The 21,232-nt window shown below is 38.1% G+C and overlaps 1 protein-coding gene across 1 annotated transcript; it reads right to left on the reverse strand.

Annotated features, from left to right (window-relative positions):
• Positions 1-1,225: 1,225 nt before the first annotated feature.
• Positions 1,226-20,824, reverse strand: LOC139716230 (CMP-N-acetylneuraminate-poly-alpha-2,8-sialyltransferase-like). The gene is made up of 8 exons (XM_071627796.1): positions 20,348-20,824; positions 17,428-17,662; positions 12,460-12,585; positions 10,518-10,689; positions 7,168-7,280; positions 5,600-5,689; positions 1,977-2,215; positions 1,226-1,458 (listed from the first exon to the last, which is right to left on the reverse strand). The coding sequence occupies exons 1-8, from the start codon at positions 20,463-20,465 to the stop codon at positions 1,226-1,228; spliced, it is 1,326 nt and encodes a 441-aa protein (XP_071483897.1). The 5' UTR covers positions 20,466-20,824.
• Positions 20,825-21,232: the final 408 nt, after the last annotated feature.

Genomic DNA, 21,232 nt, shown 5'->3' on the forward strand with positions numbered 1-21,232 from the left:
AAGTTTTGCCTGAAGAACTGACTTATAATAACATAAAAAGTATTGCCCGAAGCACAAGTCGTCATTTCTTGATATATATACCTTGTTGTTGTTGTTGTTGTTGTTGTTGTTGTTGTTGTTGTTGTTGTTGTTGTTGTTGTTGTTGTTGTTGTTTCTTCTTCTTCACGTGACAGAGGTAGATGATACCTTGGTTACTCAGAGAGTCTCTCCTTGTACCATAGTCCCATCACCAAAAACAGGTCTTTGTTAGTGATGGCAAAATTTGTTACAGATGCAGACAGACGTGGTGTCAAGCCAGGAATCATAATTACCATGATTACCTCTTGCTATCATTTCTTGCCAAGGCAACAATTCACTTTTGTCTCATCATTTTGGTCCAATTCGTACACAATTAATACCAATCTCGCACAGGTCTTTTCACAAATGATTTTAAGTACTCACGAGCAGTTCAAATAATCATTCCAAGTAGCACACGGTGGGTAGATAGATAATAATATACACGTTTAGTCATAAATATTTGGTAGCCAAAGACTTGTCCGAAGCAGTAAACATGCAAAGAGCACTGAGGTGTGATGGCATCCAGTGTTGAGTGACGATGATTTTATGTCATGATTTATGACAAGCAGATAACATCTGTCGCCACAAAAAGGATGTTTCCAGGAAAACTTTGCTTGGTGAGCATGATTATATTTCAGAGAGGAAAATATGGAAAGACTGCGAGACTAATATGAGCACACACACACACACACACACACACATGCAAACATGTACCGACACCGGCACACACACTCATAAAATCATTATGAACTTAGTCCTGAGGAATGTAGTTGGGCATGCATTGTTCATAGACTCCGACCACTTCAATGAGTAAGACACAAAAGTTGTTGTTTGACCACAGAAGGCGCTTGTGTTGAGCCTTCTATTAAAGCAGAATCCTTCCAAAGACAATCCATTGCAAGATGGTATTGTTTGAATCTTGGAAGTATGAAAATCGTTCACACGTAATCACAGTTACACCCACCCTCTTCTCTTCCTCTCCCTCCCCCTCCTTTCTTTCTCTCTCTCTCTCTCTCTCTCTCTCTCTCTCTCTCTCTCTCTCTTGCTCTCTCTACCACATAGTCCGAAGACTTGTGGGAAGTTGTACAGTACATAAGTAAGAACACAAGATAAATAATGTAATGTCATTTTTTTTTCAGTCCACTACATCGCGCCAGATGGGCCGATGTCATGAACACTTGCCAACGTGCAATCGAAGAAGGCCAAGTTTGTGCATCTGTAAAAGGACGAGGAACTCGTGGTTCATATCGTGCGCTTTCGAGAACTTGAGATCGTCGAAGTAGTGATACGGCACCCGGCGCATGTCGCCCGGTTGGTCGTCGAAGTAAACAGGGAAGGGCCAGAAGCCGTAGAGGTGCGTTTCCTCGCAGACGGTCAGCGCCATTTGTGTTAGGTAGAAACCTTCAGAGGAGTAAAAGTGAGAGATGTTTCTATTGGATCATTACAGTCACGTGATATACTACACGCATTTATGTCAGATAAATCCACACGTGCGATTGGATTCAGTGATTACACACCCTACTCTACGTGTAATATTTCCATATATATATATATATATATATATATATATAAAAGGAAAGAGATGAAATCCAATGGCTTTCGTTAGTAAAACATCGTGTAGGCTGATTCAGCTTTGCACAAGCCAGTCCGTTTTGAAAAGACATCGCTGAAGATAAATATGCCACAAATGGAGTGGATCTCTCTCTAAAGGCAATTGCAGACTGCAGAAAACAAAATGTAGGCTATATCACGCATCCATTTCTTGCTCAACTGCTGATTCCAAGTGTCCAGAACAATTGGCCCAACCTTACTCATGCCGCATGTACAAGATGCTGCACGCTATAAAATGCCATCTGCAACTTGAATTACAGGTGAAAAATGAATAGGGATAGGTTGGCCTTCCATATTTTTAAGCTCACCTGTTGATAAAGCAGCTTTCCCTAACTTCCTGCTCTTCCAGAATTCCCAGATGAGCCGGTAATGGTCCGGGTGACCCACCACGAGCTCGGGCTTGCTCTGGTTGTAGACGTCTAGCGCTCTCAAACAGGACACGCGGTGCGCCTCGGCGCCGAAGCACGGCAGCCACACTTGGCCGTAATACTGCGAGGTCATGTCCATGAATGACGTCACATTCGCCGGATGCTTCAGAGAGGCAAACCTGCCATTAAAAGAAGTGTCAAAACAATCATGTGCTTACTTATGTAGTATAGATACATGTTCGTGAATGCCAAGTCAGTAGTTCAATATTCATCTTATGCGTTCAAGGTGGGGCCTATGCCCTAATATGAGGGAGGTTCCACCTCCCTGCTAATATGCATATGAACAGAGTTGCACGTTGACTTTATTTCGTGGTCTGTGCATGGAAACGGTAGGCCTACAATAAGTGATTTGAAGTTCCGTGCTAGTGTTGATGTTACTGCTATCTCCAATACAGCTCTAACACCTACAATCAAACTAACGGAAGTGACAATGGTCATAACTATCGATCCCAACATCTTGCTTTTTTCTTCTTCACACAATCGTGAAGTCAGCAGGACCGCTCTGGAATTGCACTACGAAAAACAAAAAGTGACGGCGCTTGGTCCAAGCCGAATATCAAAACATGCAGTCGTGACTGATTAGTTTCTGATACACAGTGGGGAAGAAGGATTATTACACCACAAATAGCATCCCTTCTCCAAAGGGGTACAACGGTCTTAATTTTGCTCCCACACTGCAAAAAGTCCGGTGTTAAATATGAAACACCGAGCTGGTGTTAAATTTCCGATGCTCATTCATGGTGTTCGATTAACACCTCCGGGTGTCATTTCAAAAATAATTATAAAATTGTTTTTTGATAGTTTCTTAGTAACTGAATTTCTTGTTAATTGTGAACTTCAACAAGACGATGAAGAATTTTCCGATAAAGTACTTGATTTTTGAAAAAAATGTGTAAATAAATTTACACCACAGTAACACCAGTTGGTGTGGTCTCCTATTGAAGCTGGACGGGTGTTATACCATTGAAATTAACACCATCAATATCAAATCAACACCATGCGGAGTCATTAATGAATTAACTCTAGCGCAGTGTCAAAAATATCACCAACTATCCCACTGTCAAATTAAAACCACGAAGTGCCAGGTGAACACTTTTTAACACCGTCACAATACATTTTCTACACCTGTGGGTGTGCACTGTAAAAACATCGGTGTTAGTTTGAACACCACAGGTGTTAAATCTAACACCGATCAAACTTCAATAAAGGACCACACCCACAGGTATTAAAAATGCACTGTGATGGTGTTGAAAAGTGCTCACTTGACACTTCGTGGTGTTAATTTGACACTGTACCTGGTGTTATTTTGACACTGTACTGGTGTTAATTCAAAAATGACACCACATGGTGTTGATTTGATATTTGTTGGTGTTTATATCAATGGTTTAACACCCGTCCAGCTTCAAGAAGAGACCACACCAGCTGGTGTTACTTTGGTGTAAATTTATTTTCACATTTTTTCAAAAATCTAGTATTTTAATGTAAAATTCTTGATCGTCTTGTTTAAATTAAAAATCAACAAGAAGTGCAGTTACTAAGAAACTCTTCAAAAAACAGTTTAAAATTTGGAAATGACACCCGGAGGTGTTAATTTAACACCATAAATGAGCACCAAAAATCTAACACCAGCTCGGTGTTCACTATTTAACACCGGACTTTTTGCAGTGTGGTCCTCTATTGAAGATTGATCGGTGTTAGATTTAACACCCATGGTGTTAAATCCAATACCGATGTTTTTACAGTGCAGGCTCAGATTTAGGTCTATATAGAGTGTTCGTGTACGCTCCGCTGACACCCATTGCATTATCATGATTACGTTCATCTATTAACGTGAATGTGGGTCTCGCTTAAATAGCAAATAACACCAACACCGAACTTGAAATGACTCATGGAAAAGTCACTGATCTTTAGTTCCTACGGAGATTAGTGGGGGGAAAAGCATGTAAATCGTCAGCACACAGAGTGGACCTCGGTTCAGCAGCTGATATTAAACACCGGGCCCAACACCAGCAACCGAAATATGTCATAACTATTGTTTGGTCAACCTGCTAATACCGATTGATTTCAAATTCGGTTTTATCGCGGATGCTGGTGTTGAGATAGCACTACCAGTAACAATAGCACCAAACTTGAAATTAATTCCCCATGTTCGTATTGTATACATATAATAACATCAATGTCTCACGAAACCTACATCGGGCACTCTGCTTGCCAACGATACGATGCCGTACAGGTCTCCCCTTTGAGGTTTACAGGGTTCCTAATTAATGCATCGTGGCAGTAACTACAATAAGCAAACACATTAATTACACACAAACACAAACACATGTCCACACACACACACACACACACACACACACACACACACACACACACACGTCACACATTGCATGTCTTTTAGAGAGGCAAAGTTCACCGTCGTGTCTACAAATAAAGGGACGTTTTACTTTTTATTTCTTTCAGTTTCATTCAACGATCGATGTCCACAGGGTGGTGCTTGCAAAAGCTAAACAAACATTCCAGATGACTAGAAGAGGTATTTATCACTCTGGTTACATACTATCTGATGAATAGGAAAGTAACGTCAATTAACGAGGAATCAATATCCCACATTACGTCACTGCTGATTTGGCAATATACGTTATACTTTATCGCAGGCCAAAAAAAAAAAAAAATCGGCATGATTAAAAACAAACGTTATGACTTTTCATTGTCTTTAAATCTATGGACAATGTGAATGTGACAACTACCGTACCCCTCTGCTGAATCAATTTATTTCTCTCTGAAAGGACTCTGTACTTGCGAGATTATCAGTCTAAAGAAACGTCGATGATATTAATTAGATCAGTTGGCTTCATTCCTCCAGATTCGCCAACTGAATTCTATAATGTGACAATGCGACAACCTTATTTCAGTATATGTATACATGTATATTGTATTAATGAGAAACTACAGTGAAGGCAGGCAGAAACGTATTTACATTGAACTTCACTGATACTAATTATAACCATTCAAATTCAATATGTGAGGTTTCGAGTGACAGTAATTGCCATCACGTGCCCCTAAGATTTGGAGATAGCATGTACACAGATTATTGTCTGAAGGAAGCCATCAATTTCCAGCTGATTACAACGAAATTTTGTGAGAGCAGTATTTCCACGATTAGACTGGTCGATTTATTGATTGACTAATGGACTGTTTGATGGATTGATCAATCGATCAACCAATCGATCGATCATTGATTGATTGATTGATTGATTGATTGATTGACTGATTGATTGATTGATTGATTGATTGATTGATTGATTGATTGATTGATTGATTGATTAGTTTAGTTCTTTACCTTGGTATTAAACAGATATGGTGTATAACACAAATTGATCTATATATCTAGTTCTACTATATTGTGACAGCTCAGAATGACGTCCGAAAAACAAGGAACACCTTGAGCAAAATCAATGTAGAGGTTAATAAATTACTCTTTTACGAAACGTTAATCTTACTTTCGCTCGATGATGCTTGGATTCATCGTGGTGATGTTACTCTTCATACCAGCGTGGTCCCTGAACTTCCCCAGAGGGGCGGCGTTGCACCTGCGCATGTTCAAAAGAGTACATAAGGTTGCAATGACCAATCATCGCTTTGCACCTCCAATCCCTTGGTGTTGAGCGATCGAACGAACATGATATCACAAGCACTCCACTGAACTTTGTCTGAGATTGTCAAGATATGAGGGCTTTCACTTGCACTCACAGCTAAACTCATTTATTTAGAGATCGGTTTCACGTTATACTCAAATATCGTTATGGGTATGAAAGATATACAGCCAGGTCTCTAATAAACATTAGCATTTTTTCTCGAATCTCGCCTGGTCAGTCGTTATCTGGAATAATTAAGTATTTCAAATAAAGTGCGCGTTGAAGGCCTGAAAAGTTTCACCTCTACGATACAATTGAGGATTTAAACGTGATGACAAACTAGATTAACTTAATAAATGTCGAAAATCCGTGATAGTCTATCATCACATCGCAAAGGCTCATAAGATGTTACAATACTCTTTGAAGTGAGCACATGGAAGGTCATACTTCACCATACTCTACAGCATGTATATATAATTCACTATTTTTTTAATGAAGAGTTTGGTCGTAAAACGGGTTCAGTGCCATTTTTAAACATTTTAACTTTTTCTGTGCCAATGAGTCCAATGTGTTACAGATTTCACACACAAACCTATGGAGAGGAAATGAACGTGGCACACTGAGGGTTAAAGTAAGTCTGCCATCAGGTAGAGAAAAATAAAACCTTTCCAATGATGCCTCATTGTTACACAACAAGGCATATTCCTGAAGTTATGATTCAATTAATTTCCCATATTTTCGATTATATTCTTCTTCTTTTTTTAGCAGGTTTACTTGCAAATATCTCGAATTGACAAGAATAAGATTAAACTCTTCACATATTGAGTTCGCTTTAATTCCATTCAGTATTCTTCATCTAATGCCGTATATTCCGTGTCAAACCGACGACAGGTGTATGTCATAATATGCTTTTTATACAAAACAGGAGCACGCACCGAAATAATTTTTGTACTCATATCAAATCAATGCGGTGGTGCAGTATTACGATAATAATCAATATGACAACTTATTTCAGGAAGGATAGATAATGTATTAACGAAACACAAATAAAGGATGGACACGATATACTACGCACTTCTTGTTTGCCGCAATATAATGCACACGAAGTTGTTATTATCAAATTTACATTTTCGATGAAGCAAACACTGGTAATTAAAATTCAAGTCCGTTATTGACGTACTGAATAATACAACCTGAAAAGCACACAACATATTTCCGAAAGGAAGGAGTTGCTGGCCCGGATGTGTAATGGGCAGTCAAACAGTATGACACACATCTCACTTCATGGGTCCGATTGGCCAATTACCCACCCTAAAATATCTAGATGTCTAGATGTCGGGGTACTGGTGGATATGAAACTTCCGACAAACGGCATCCATACAAATCACATCGCTGATATGACATCATGATTGTCTGTTTTACTCTTGTCTTACCTGAACACATATTCGGAGCTGTCAATGTCTCTTCCACACTGACTTCCCAGCAATATTCCACTGTTGCCCACAAGACTGCATCGCTTGAATTTCTTGTTTTCAAGAGGTGACTCCTGGAAGAATAAAAAATTAATGTTATATGTATTACGACCAAAATGTGGACACACATTGAACAATCAATGTAAAAAAAAAACCACTAACAAACACTAATATGTCAGTTACATTAATCACCGTGCGTTGGAGATTCAATGAGCAATGCTACATGTACGAGCTTGTTCAGGTTCAGTCATTTTCACGTTACTGTGGCAACAGTACACCATAAGAACACAACATTTGAGCATGCCTCTAGTGATGTTGCTTTGTTACTTTGACATGATTTCGTCTAGTTCGACATTTTATCTCTGCCACAAACATTTGGCTGACACGTTGATGATGGATGTCAAATATCCCAAGCAGTGAACTGCTGTTAGTAGTTGTATGAGAAGAGTTAAATTGCAGGACAGCAAGTTAACCAATCAACTCCCACACACAACACGTCGGTAGCCCCCCCCCCCCCCTACCCTCAACTCAGGCGGTCAACCGACACATTAAAAAGTGAAGATGTTATATATTTCCTTTTCTTTTTCTTCTTCTTCTTTCTTTCTTTCTTTCTTTTCCTAACCTTAAGACTAAAAGCGCCATGAGCATTTCTTTTTTGATGGACTGTTGCGCTATAGAAATATACACTATCATTATTATCATTATTATGCTTGTTCCTGATTTTTAGAGATACCCCCTTTATGGGTGGAAATGGGTCACGATTCTGAACCCCTACTCCCCGGCTTTTGGAAGGAAAGCCATCAAAATTACTCCCCTATCACGGGTTATTGGAAGGGAAACCTGTTATGTTAGCGGATGTACAAGCAACGTGAGGTACGTGCAGAAAGAAGGCTACCCTGGCATGTTTTTTATTTGCAGCAGCAGAAAGCACGTTCGGGTGAATTGGGGCAAACACCAAGAAACCGCGCTACCCCTATCTCGGGATTTTTCGGGAGTTTGAATCTATCACTATTCGGGGACACTCTTTCAGGATTGTTCGGGAAAGATTTGAAAACTACTCCAAATCCTACACATTTCGGGAAAAATACTATAGATGACTCCCTATTTCAACATTATTCCGGTATTTTTCCCAAATTGAGCTCCTAATACACCCCTTTTCCCGAAAAAAATCAGGAACGCCAAGCGGCACAGAACAATATCTAAGTAGGGGGAGGGGTGTGGCTTGGTGCTTTAGCTTTTATAACAGGTTTTCCTGTTCATTCTTAGCATCTCATCCGGTACAGTAAAAAAAAAAAGAAAAAATCATTCATGCCCTGCGTTGTTCTTAGTAATTGTTTATTTAAGACATTTCAAAAGCCTCTGAATTGCTACATTTGCAGCCGATTCTCAAATTAGCAAAGTAAAGTATCATCAGATTGAATTGAATGTCTTCCCTCACAGGGCAAACGAGTGTGATTTCTTTCTGATGGTGTGAGTGCGTGCATGTGTGTGTGTGCGCGCGAGCCCAGAGCTGATGTCATATCCATATCCAGTGAAAATGGATGTCTCGACTTCGGGAAAAGTGCATTTTCAAGCCCAAAAAATCACATCATCTTTCCTATAGCTTAGAAAGAAAAAAAAGTCACACAGCATGGAATAAGCTGAAGCTTTCTGATCATTCTCCGGCTGCACTCACAAAGAATGTCTTCATAGAGTTTGTGAAAAAAAAAGAAGAAGTTACAAGTTGAAATAATATCCTCAGCGCACTCCAAAAGCGAATACTTTGTCATGCGAACTGCATACATTACTTGTTCTTGCAAATGCAATGAACTCTCTAAAGAAGAACAGGAAAGCACGTACAACGATGAACTGAGTTGCCTGTTGTAGTCTCAAGCTCATGCTACTTTAGTACGGTTGTTGTTGTTTTTTAGGTCGTTTGTTAGTAGTTTTCGTGGGGAATACCACGTGCATGTTACACGAATGTGTTCAACGCAAGTTTAAACAGCAAAGGTTATGACAAGTGCAGTTTTTTTTTACGAGTTGATATGAGATCTGTAATAAATGTAGTGCATAACATTGTGTTATGGTTATCAGGCTCGAGGGTCAACACGTCATCACGACTTTTTAGTGACTGCGATATTAATTGATTGACGAAGCGATTATGGAGAAGCTGTGATCTTTACTGCACACGCTCTTTGGTGAATGAATAATGTCATGGCATTGTAATTGGCTTGACGCAGTACGTATACGTTCCTTCTATCGGCCTTCTGTTGGTCTACACCAGCCAACCACATATTATCAAGTCTGTGATTTGATACGGTATCATTCTATTATTATTTCTTATCATCCATTCAATGCTACAGTAATTCATAAAGCAGAAAAATCTGTTACAAATCCCATCTTTCATTTGCGCTCTATTTTGGCAATTTACAAATATTTAATTCGATTGAAAAGTTTTCAAAATCTTCTTGGTCCCGAACGTCATTCTTGATCCTTAAATCAAAAAAATCTGAAAGAAGGGTGAAGTTGACGCTGCTTTCAGGATTTTGAAAAGTGTGGTTTTGTTTGTTAGAATTGATAAATCAATTCAGTTCCTTCCATTCTTTCTCCCATAAAAGGTTAACGCAGGAAAATTTAAAGAGAACAAGATGACATGTCGATTTGTTTTCTAAACCTCCTCGGGCTGAAAACATTGCCAGATTTATCACGACTCAAGCATGTCAAGTCCTGTTTAGTGAATGAGGTAGGTTTGATCGGTAGGTCCATACGGTATGCAATGACATTGTACAAGACGGTAAAGAGGGACACCTGCGACAAGGTGATGAAAACACATAACTTGGCGGAGATCAGGGCCCCGTTGCATAAAAGTTACGATCAAACGCAAGTCAAGAAGATCAAACGCAAGTCCCAAATGCTCCATTCTGATTGGTTGAAAATCAAGTTGCGTATGATTTTCTTGACTTGCGTTTGATCATAACTTTTATGCAACAGGGCCCATGAGCAACAGGGCATTGCGTTAACAGAGAGCAACAGATAGTACAATTGTTGGAATGGATTGCCAACTCACGCAACAAAATAAAACATCGAAGTAGTGTATTTATTATCGACGGGCTCAGACAAAGTACAACATAAGATAAATGGCTTCGGTATTTGGAACAGTGCAGAATAATAACACACAAATATCGAAGAGCTATATCAAAGATACTACTCCATGCATGACTTCTGCAAGTATTCGAAGACTCAATACCACATGAAGCTCACCATACTTAATAATGTATTCTTAAAAACAATCAACTAATAGACACCACTCGTACATACTTGTACATGCTTACCGGTGGTAATTTTTGGAAGAAGGAATGGGTCGATTTATAATGCCTCATCGGTCCTCTCCTAGGTTTTCTATTGAGATAGTATATCAACGAGGAATTCTCTTTGAAGTTCTTCGTTGTCACGATGAAGTTTCTCCCGGAAGAAAAATTTCCAGTCGATTTCAGGAGTTCGGATCTACACAGCCGGAAGCAAAGACAAAAGGATAGAGGAAGAATTTGACGACTGGCTGACGAACTGCACGAGTGATTGTCTGACTGTATAATATAAGATATTTGGACCGACTGCCTAAATGAATGAATGAACGAACAAACAAATGGATGAATTCTCCATTAACGAACGAATGAATATTAGACGAACGGATGAATGAATGAATGCATTCTCAACGAACGAACGAATGGATGAATTCTAAACGAACGAATGAATGAATGCGTGATTGAATGAAAGGCAGAGTGATTGACTGAATGAAAGAATGAGTGAATGCTTGAATGACTGAGTAAGTGAATGGATAAAGAATAAACAACAATCAGTATATATGAACTGACAAAATGACTGATTAAATAAGAAATTGAATATATGACTGTTTGAATGAATGAATGACGGATTAATTCAGAGAACGGACAAAATGCAGATGAGAATGAACTTATACTATAAACATATGAATGAACGAATGAATGAATGAATGTAGAACTAATCGAATGACTGATAGAATGAAAGATTGAATAAATGACGGACTGAATTACTGACTGACTCAATTACAGACTGACTGTTTGAATGAATGAATAAATGAATTCATAGAATGGACAAAATGCATGAGAAAATGAACTCATTGATAGATAAATGAATATCAGATTATTTATGAATCAATTGTTAATTATGCGGTGCACTTAGAAGCGCTGACAATGAGACGAACATGATGAAAAAATAGCTCGAATCTGCAATTTCATCACAATGTGTAGGCACACTCATAGCAAAGCACCATGTATTTTCTTATTTGCTTCGCAATAAGTCTTGACCTTTTTTAATTCCTGAAGTTTGAATGTTGTATCAATTTGATCACTTGCTGCTCCATCGCTTGCTTTAAGACAAACAAACAAATAAGCACGTACAGAGACTTATTCTGTTCGTAATGGTGCATAATTTGCACCGCGTTTGCATTCAAATTGATTAATGTCCCCCTTGACTAAAAGATCTCAACATTTTCACCGACGATTGATACGAATGGGGTTTAAGCCTATCTTAAACCATGCATCAATAATGTCAGATCAATACGCAGATACAAATACAATACTTTCAAACATAATCGTAATTTATGACATGCGTGAATTGATCGTTGATGTCATAAAGGAAAAAAAAAGGAAATTGAGTCTAACGGCAAACAATGACTTGCGCTTGGAATCACGAATGTAATCACTTCAAAAGAACAGTTCGGAGAATAGAGCATAGGTGACGACACAACATGACGTGATATCAAGAAATAGACGGTCTGTACACACACACACACACACACACACACACACACACACACACACACACAAGTGACACAACCATATCCACGTACTGACATGACATACTAGTATCCGACTCAGATCCGGGATATCACCAAACTAAACAATCTCTTTCAGTGTTGATGTGTTCGCTTCTTCAAGTGCTAATCAGAGCGTATATAAACCATTCGGGTTGAACAGGCTTGATGTGAGAGTCATTGTACGGAGGAAACAAAATGACCGTATGTCTTTATCCATTGTCTACAATGTCTGTCCATAGAGAAGAAAAAAAAGGGGTGATGAATAGCAATCTTTATGAACACCTGTCTCTGTTTTTGTATGCGGTTTGTAAAGGCAAAGAGCAGTGATGGCGGATGTATAGAATAAAAACAGAACTCTCGTCAGACTAGTTTTAAACCATAGTAAATCATTTGACAGGATCACTGATAAAAGATCTTACCTCCAGTGTAATAGGTTGGTTGCATTAGGCCTCCAGGCCGACTGTAAAAAGTGCTGGTAGAAAAACACTTTCTCCGCTACACTTTCCGTGAACTGCCATAACTTATACGTGAAGTGATCCCCCGATCTGCCTCAAGGAAGAACAAAATTACATCGAAATTTTTAGCAACAGAACTGCAGATTAAATGGCGACACAATACCATACTCAATAACGTGAAATCTATACAAAGTAACGGCAGAATTATGTAGAAACTATAACATGCTCTACAGTTGTCACTATAGCTACTGAGGAGGAATCTTGCAGTATCACTAATTCCGTTCAATGACGAAACGGTTTGCCGTCGTTAGAATTGATACGATGTTTGAGACAAATTTAAGTTACTTACTGTGGACAAAGAGTTTTTCTTCGGTTTTTTTTTTTAATGTAATCAGATGCATGGCCCAACCAAAGCAGGAATCACCTTCTGTGGTATATTTATATCCCTGATTATGAAGCATGGCTGTTATTCTCACGTCTTTGCGGTGGTCCTCCATGACATCAGGTATACAACCCTACCACTGTCTACATCAAGGACACTTAAAAGAGACCCAATTAGAGATGGACGTAGCCATCCCTCGCTGGCAAGGTGTATAAGGCTTTCAGGACCAAAGCAACAAAACCACCACTGACATTTTACATAGTTGCTACCACTGGGGAACTGAAAGGGTTAATAGATGTCTCTACAGAAATTATGCTCCTCCCGACAAAGAACAACGAAATAATCACAAAATCCGATACACTTTCTTGACATTAAGCCATTGTATGGATGTTTTGCTCATCTTTTTTTTTTTTCTTTCTTTTTGTCTAATGAGCTCCCGGTAGACGTCTTTGAGATAAGGAGCAGTTTGGTACATACAACACTGTTCTGGGTCCCAAATGATGAAAGTTTGCCATTTACTGATCATAGAAACATCGATATACATCATCATGCACTCTGTTCAATACGGCGAATTGAACGAAGGATTTTTTTTTCTTTTTCCTGACACGGACTAATCACGGAGATGAGATAATAGTCAACCTGTAGCCATTGTTTATTACCATGTCACTACTATCAGTCTAACCTTATTTAGCAATAGGGAGAATTTTTCTTCCGCTGACATCTAAAGGGACTATGCCATGCAAATGCATGTTGGCTCGTGTAGATTTATTGGGACCCTTAACGTAGGTTTTTTGGCGAAACGAATTATACTTGCCATATATGCCTTATGATATTTTTCTTCTATTTTCCCTCAGATTAAATTGACGTCCCCCCCCCCCCAAAAAAAAAAAAAAAAAATCCAAACCAAGATTCTGTCATTGCATTATCATTTCTATCCCAGATGAGCATGCATAACTTGCACGTTTCCATGTTACTAATAATATTATAATCAACAAAAGACACTATAATAGAATGCTCCTTTCCCTAGACTGAGCATGTATAACTGCATTGTTTTCATGTAACCGATATGATTAACAAAACAAGTGAAGACTGCCGTCAGCTTTATTTTTAGCAGTTACTAGTAGTGGCAATTTAAGTAATAAATGTAGCAAAATACATGTAGCTGTAACAACAGAAGTAGTTCCAAGCAGTAGGTACTATCATAGTAGTCAGAGGCCGCGGGAAAGTTTTTCAGTGTGGCAAACTGCGGAACAATGGTAGGCCCTAAACCCCCAACCCCCCCCCCCCCCCCCACCCTTGACGGGAAGAATCAAAGGACGGATCCTTTGGAAATTGTTGTGTCGCGATCATTTTTTTTTTCAAAATTATTGTTTTCTTTCTAACGAGCCAAAAAATGAAGTCCCCCCCCCCCCCCCCCCCCGCCCTCCCCCGGTTAGTAGTAGTGGTAGTACATTGTACATGTCGTAGATAGTAGTATGGTAGTACTAGCCTATAAAGTAGTAGCAGAAGTAGTAGTAGTAGTAGTAATAGTAGTAGTAATAATAACAATCACAGTAGTAGTAATACATAGTAGTAGTAGAGTGTAGTAGTAGTAGTAGTAGTAATTGTAGTAGTAGTATTAGTGTAGTAGTAGTAGTAGTAATTGTAGTAGTAGTAGCAGCAGCAGCAGAAGTAATAGTAATATAATAGTGGAAGGAAAGAGGAAAGCGACAAGTTTAGTCGACGTATGGCGTAGTTGAAGTTTGTTCTGCAGACAGTCACTGTGGTCCCATGATGTCAAGTTAACATTACAGTCAGGTCCTCGAATTATCGAAATCAAAAAGGGCTATAGATGAAACATATCAGGGCCCTGTTTCATAAAGTTGTTTGTTAAGTTACGCATGACTTTACGAACGACTGGAATATGAAGTGCCAAAATGTGAGCATTTTTTCCTTACGTTTTAACAAAGTCCGACTGTATGTTAATATTTCATCTATATCGGGGCAAAAATACACTTTCAACTAAAAACCTGTGTTAACATGTAAGAATAATCATTATCATCTGCAAATTCCAACTTTAGCTATTGAAATTAACAATGATTAGGAAACCCACTTGGCTTGCCATATTCAAGTCGTGGGTAAAGTCGTGCGTAACTTTACGAACAGTTTTGTGAAACACGGCCCTGGTACTCATTTGCTTTACCCACTTTTACAGAATCCTGTATCACTATTGAGACATTATCTGTGCTAATTCAAGGATTCAGCTGATAAACTGTTCAAGTTCAAATCTATTCATTTTTTCCACAATATACAAACATAAATCTCACTTTCTTGAGTGAAAGAAACAATGCATACAATTGTACAGAGAAAACAACAATAATAGTTGTCAATGTATACACTGTGTGAAAAAAACGGAGGGACCCACTAAAAAGACAAAGCTTGTAGAGTGTGGGCCCCTCTTGTATTAGAAGCCCGATGCAAAAATTGAATTGAAGACAACAACAAATCGGCACAAAAAGTTTGTCACTAAAAAGTTTGGGAGTCCACTAAGAGACAGACGGACAAACAATAAAAAAGAACAACAAACAGAGTAATAAGCATAAAACAGGACTGAGACAGCAACAAGACTATGATAGGAAAAAAAAACAGACTAGACGCCACAAGAGGAAACAAGACTATAGCGTGATAAAGAGGTAACAGAATGGACAGGAATATGCAACAAAGACAAAGACAACGATCCTCGGAGGTTTGAGGAAGAAAGAGAAGAAGGAAAAAATATACAACAAACCCTTCAACTGCGAAGTATGGGTTAAAAAAGATCTTATAGTCAAGGCTTAGGCAATAGTAACAATAATAAAAAGAACGGCAATGCAGATATTGTGGACGGGTAACAAAGTAAGCCTATAGTATAAACTAATCTGATTCTGGGAGTCGTCATTATAGGATGTAAAAGAAAAAAACTTTAATCTCCTTTTAAATGAGTATATAGAAGGAACAGATTTTAAATCATGATTCAGGGAATTCCAATAATTTGTTCCAGTGTAAATAAGTGTATTCTTTGCTAGAATCGTTCGAAGAAGTGGTAAATGAAACTTGTTAGAGCGTCGGGTGGGGTAATTATGGAATGATTTATTTTTTTTTAACATAGAGCCAAAGATAGGTGGGAGTAAACTGTTATCATACATATACATAAATTGACCTAACTTAAATAAAAATAATTCGTTGATTTCAATAGCTTATACCAGTCAAACAATGCATTTGTATGGGAACGTGTTGGAGAATTGGAAATGATACGGAGGGCTTTCTTTTGCAGTAATAACACTCTATTCAGTAGCGTCTGATGAGTATTGCCCCAAGCTAAAATTCCATAATTAAGGTAAGGGAGTATCAAAGAGGAGTATAACACTAGTAAGGACTTTTCAGGAATATAAAATTTCAGTCGGTTCATAACACCTATATGTTGCGAGAAATAATTTTGCAGATATGATCAATATGTATTTTCCAAGAAAGTTTATTACCTACAAAAATACCAAGAAATTTAAAATATGACAAACTTTCTAAATTACAATCATTCAGAACTATTTCTGAATTCAAAGAATAAACAGTATTGCTGAAAAGTATATATTTTGTTTTTGAACATTCGATGATAACTTGTTAGCTCTGACCCAGTTGGTCACTTTTTTTCAATTCCGTATTAACTTGTTGAACAAGAACATCGATATCGTTATGGGCAAGAAAAACACTGGTATCATCAGCAAAGTGTATAAAAGAAAGTAACTCTGAAACAGAGGAAGAATCATTGATATATATTATGAATAACAGCGGCCCTAAAAGACTTCCCTGTGGAACGCCACACTTGACATCTCTTATAACTGAATTATCATCTTTAATTGAAACATACTGTTTTCTGTTAGCTAAATAACTCCTGAACCACTCCAAGGCCTTCCCGCGTATTCCATAGTGCGATAACTTGTGGAGTAAAATGTTATGATTAATTGTATCGAAGGCCTTGGAGAAGTCCAAGAATATACTAATTAAATGAGAATGGTTGTCAGTTGCATTAACACCTTTATCAATAAAATGAAGAACTGCGTGGATGGTACTATGTTTTTCTCGAAAAGCAAACTGGCAATTTGTCAATATTTTGTGCACATTAAAAAAATTAATAATTCTGGTATATATTATTTTTTTCTAAAACTTTCGACAGTGAAGATAATAAAGAGATTGGACGATAATTGCTGACATCCAGATTATTACCTTTCTTAAATATTGGAATTACTTTAGCCAACTGTGAATATGAAAAGAGAGTATTTATATGATTATAGATATGAGCATAATAAAAAAGAGGTAGATGAATAGATGGGTGGATAGATAGATAGATAGATAGATAAATAAATAAATGAATAAATAAATAAATAGACGGAGAGATATGCAGACAGATCAACAGGTAGACAAATACATAGCTAAATAGATAGAAAAACATAAGGACGGACTTATGAATATAAAAGGAAGAGCACTTCAGGATTATTGAGATGATATTGACATAACTAATGAAAGTTTATTATTCTCACATATCCGGGGCCATCGGTTCTGCCGGTGGGGGAGGTTTGGGAACCTTTTCGACCACGGACGTCCCGACCTGCTTGGCTTGGACGGCAAGGAGTTCCTTGGCGTTCCCACCGAGATACGTCATGAGAATGGTAAAGGCAACGACTGCGGTGAGGATAATGAAAATGGTGAGCGTCTCCGTTGGTCCCGAACGCTTGTAGGCGCTCATCGGGACGCGATGATACTTTCGTCGGGTAGCTGCAGGGCGGGAATGGAAAAGAATACATGTACGTATGTGCTCTTCCTGCAAACCTTACTCGGGGATTATCTCAAAATCTCTTTGCTTCACTTGGATCTTGTGCCACAAGGCAGACGAGCATCATTTTATCTATAACGATGCTTCAAAAGCGTAAAATCTAAGCTGCATGGTCCACATTTTAAAAAAAAAAAATAATAATCGAAAAATGAGTCAAATAAGTACAAAAATACGTGAGTGACCGGATTTACCCCCTTTTTCAATTTCCCCTGATACGGATATTTTAAGCAGTGATTAATACCATTCCGGAAAATTGAAATTTATTTACTAGCATGGTGATGATCAGTAGTTTTCATATATCTTGGCAATGACATCAAAATCAACGTCAAAACCAACATGCCTGTCATCAAGTCCTATGGAATTTTGCTGAAGATGCATGCATTATCATTCTGTCGTGATTACATCGGCAACTCTGAATTGACCGGGCATCGTGTGTTCAAGAGAGATTTGATGTGACTGGTTCAATAAATCAAATCTGATCTGCACAAAATCAGAAAACAAACAAAAATGTGCAAATTTGAGACAGAAACATTGGCCTTAATCCTCTAAAATGTGTCGCTCCTTGGAGGATCAGTCATAGCAAATTTGGCCATTCAGAGGCTTTTGATATATTCCGTCACCAAAATTAATGGCGTTACAGCGCACACTTAGTATGACCAAAATATAACTTAAAATAATGAAAGAGACGGTTTTACTCTACATGCCTAATGAAAAACTATTCATGAATGGTAAAGATTACAATGAAAAGATACAGCCCCTAAAGACAGAAATGTGGTTGGGGGACCAAATCACCTCACAATATCCCACTGATCGTGTAAAAAAAAATAAATCAAAATATGTGACGAAAATCATCTTTTTTCTCCCTCTCTCTCTCACTCTCTTTTTCTGCTATTAAAGAGTGAAATATACTTTTATTCCTGGATGAAGATAACTTCAAAATAATTACCAGTAAGATACAGAATATGAGGTTGGGGCATACTTGCGTTTGAATAAAAACAAAACTAAAAAACCCTGGAAATTTCAAGATTTTGTTCACAAAACCGCTTTGGCAAGTTGTGAGGTGATAATCTCATCATCTCACTCATTTGCATATTTTTTACATAAACTGTTCCAGAAGTGTTTTATGAAAATCAGCGAAACTTCATAAACTTATAACTTTTAAAAGATTTCTATCCTATTTTGATCAATGTTCCTGTAAGGCTTATAAACTCTTACTCATTCCTATAAAATACTAGACTAACTTTTAAATGAGCCGGATTCTCCATTCAGATTTTATAAAGAAAAAAAAATGCAGAATATGGCATGAGGCATTGGATCTTGGTCTGTCATAGGGTACACTGCCTCCACTGGCAGAGGTCATGAGACATGATGAAATTCTTCAGATTTCCATTTAGGAACTTTTTCATGGAACGATCAAAAAATCTCAATGTCACCTTAAAGGCATAATTTACCATTTGCAGATAAAACAAAAACCCTGCATTAGTGCTTTAAAATAGTTCTAAAATGTGAGTTATGGATAGAAACAACCAATGTAAAAATTTGTACCAGTATATTAAGTATTGTTAAATATACAAAATGTGAACGATAGTTATAATGAAAATGTTTCCAGACTAACATAATGAGAAAAATAGTGATATCTCCTTATATTTTAGGTTTTATTGCAAAAATTTTATATGGTAGGATGTTTTGCGATACAACTGACCTACATATATATATATGCATCAAAAGTGATATCTCGAACATTTTCTTTAAATCACTGCTCCCAAAGGTAAACAGGACCTTTAAAGGGGATATCTCTGAGCGGCGAATGTTTGCGAACGAATAGCGATTTTAAGTTTCGTCCAGGTTTCGTAAAAAAAAGTTACAATCAAATTCGTTAACAGTTGCAATCAAACTCGCAGTTTCCATGTCGCACTTTGTTGTAAAGAAATTTTGAACATGTTCAATAGTTCCTTGCCACAAGAAAAACTCTTTGCGACAATGGAAACTAAATGCGAATTCGACTGCAATATTTGATATTTGATTGTAACTGTTAACGAACCCTGACGAAACCTAAAATTCTCTGAAGAATTCGATACGCTCGCCAGCATTCGCCGCTCAGTGAGATATCCCCTTTAGGAGAAGAAGTCCAATTTTCGACCCAAATGATACCAAAAATGAAAATACGGTGATTATAGACATAACAAGCAGATTAGCTTGGAGGTCGGAATTGGAGCCTTATGAAAAATATCTCAGTTCATCTCAAGTTCGATAGACTCTGTTTCCTACAGCTATCGGAGATCTAGAGGTAGTATTTCTCGGCGTATGTTTGCGAATTGTAGCCAATTTTAGAAGTTAAGTTTTCGTCAGAGTTTGTAAACAGTTGCAATCAAATTCGGAATCAATTTCATGGCCGCAAAGAGTTTTTCTTTTTGCAAAAATTCGCAAAGAAACTATTAACACGTTTAAACTTTCTCTCCGATAGTAATAAAAAACTGTTTGCGAAAGTAAGAACTGTTTGCGCATTTGATTGCAACTGTTAACGAACCCTGACGAAACATAACATTCTCTCCGTTCGCAAACAGTTGCCGCTCAGTGAGGTACCTGCTCATAAGTACTCCCGCCAAAACATTACGATCATCACTTACTCATGCTTGCTTCAGTGAATCTGCTTGCGGCTTCATTGTTGGTGATCAAAAAATTTCGAAAGGCGATTACTAGAGGCGAGGCGAAGTCGTCGATGAACAGCGCGATAAGGCGACTCATAGCCGATGGCTACGAGTCGACACCAAAGCGTCCTCGAAGCCCACGAAGAACAACAGCATAGCCCCGAATTACCTGTCTGCGGAGAAACACACGAGAGCAATAATGTACCAAAGCAACTTCACTATACTACCATTATACTAGTCCCACTATAACAGGGTTAATGAAAAAATTCAGTGGCATTCGTTAAGAATGAGAGTGGCTTATAACTCATTACAGAACCTTTCTATCACGCTGTGTGCTAAAAGCGCTGTAAAACGCGTTTCAATCAGTCAGTGAAATCAATTCTGCACTCACAGTGGTCTCACTCTATACTTCCGCAGGAACATTTCGGCACAGCGAAAACTTTAGTACTGCGCGCACGCGTTGCATTCAACCAAACTGGTGCTGATTTGTTTATATATAACAGTACAAGTTATGTTAATATCGTTATAATTACAATTATCATTAAGTAATAACATACTGGTAGTAGCAACAGCATTAGAGGCACTCGTGGCAGAAGTAACAGAAGTAGCAATGTAGCAGTAGAAGTAGCAGTAGAACTAGTATATAGTAAGCAAATAATCAACGTTGGTGAAGGTGATGGGACAAACTATCACTTCCGAGGCGATCTGGATGTAGCTATCTTTCCGAAGCGCAGCTGAGGAAAGATAGCGTACACATTCAGATCGCCGAGGAAGTGATAGTTTGTCTCATTGTCTGAAACTAAAAGTTGATTGTTTGCCTTATATTCCACATCTAGGGTCCTAGAAATTCCAATTTTATTCCAC

Source organism: Diadema antillarum, unplaced genomic scaffold (genome assembly GCF_040938485.1).
Source record: "Diadema antillarum isolate AM-2024a unplaced genomic scaffold, OU_Dant_1.0 scf00000063, whole genome shotgun sequence".
In the NCBI taxonomy this organism is placed as follows: Eukaryota; Metazoa; Echinodermata; class Echinoidea; order Diadematoida; family Diadematidae; genus Diadema; species Diadema antillarum.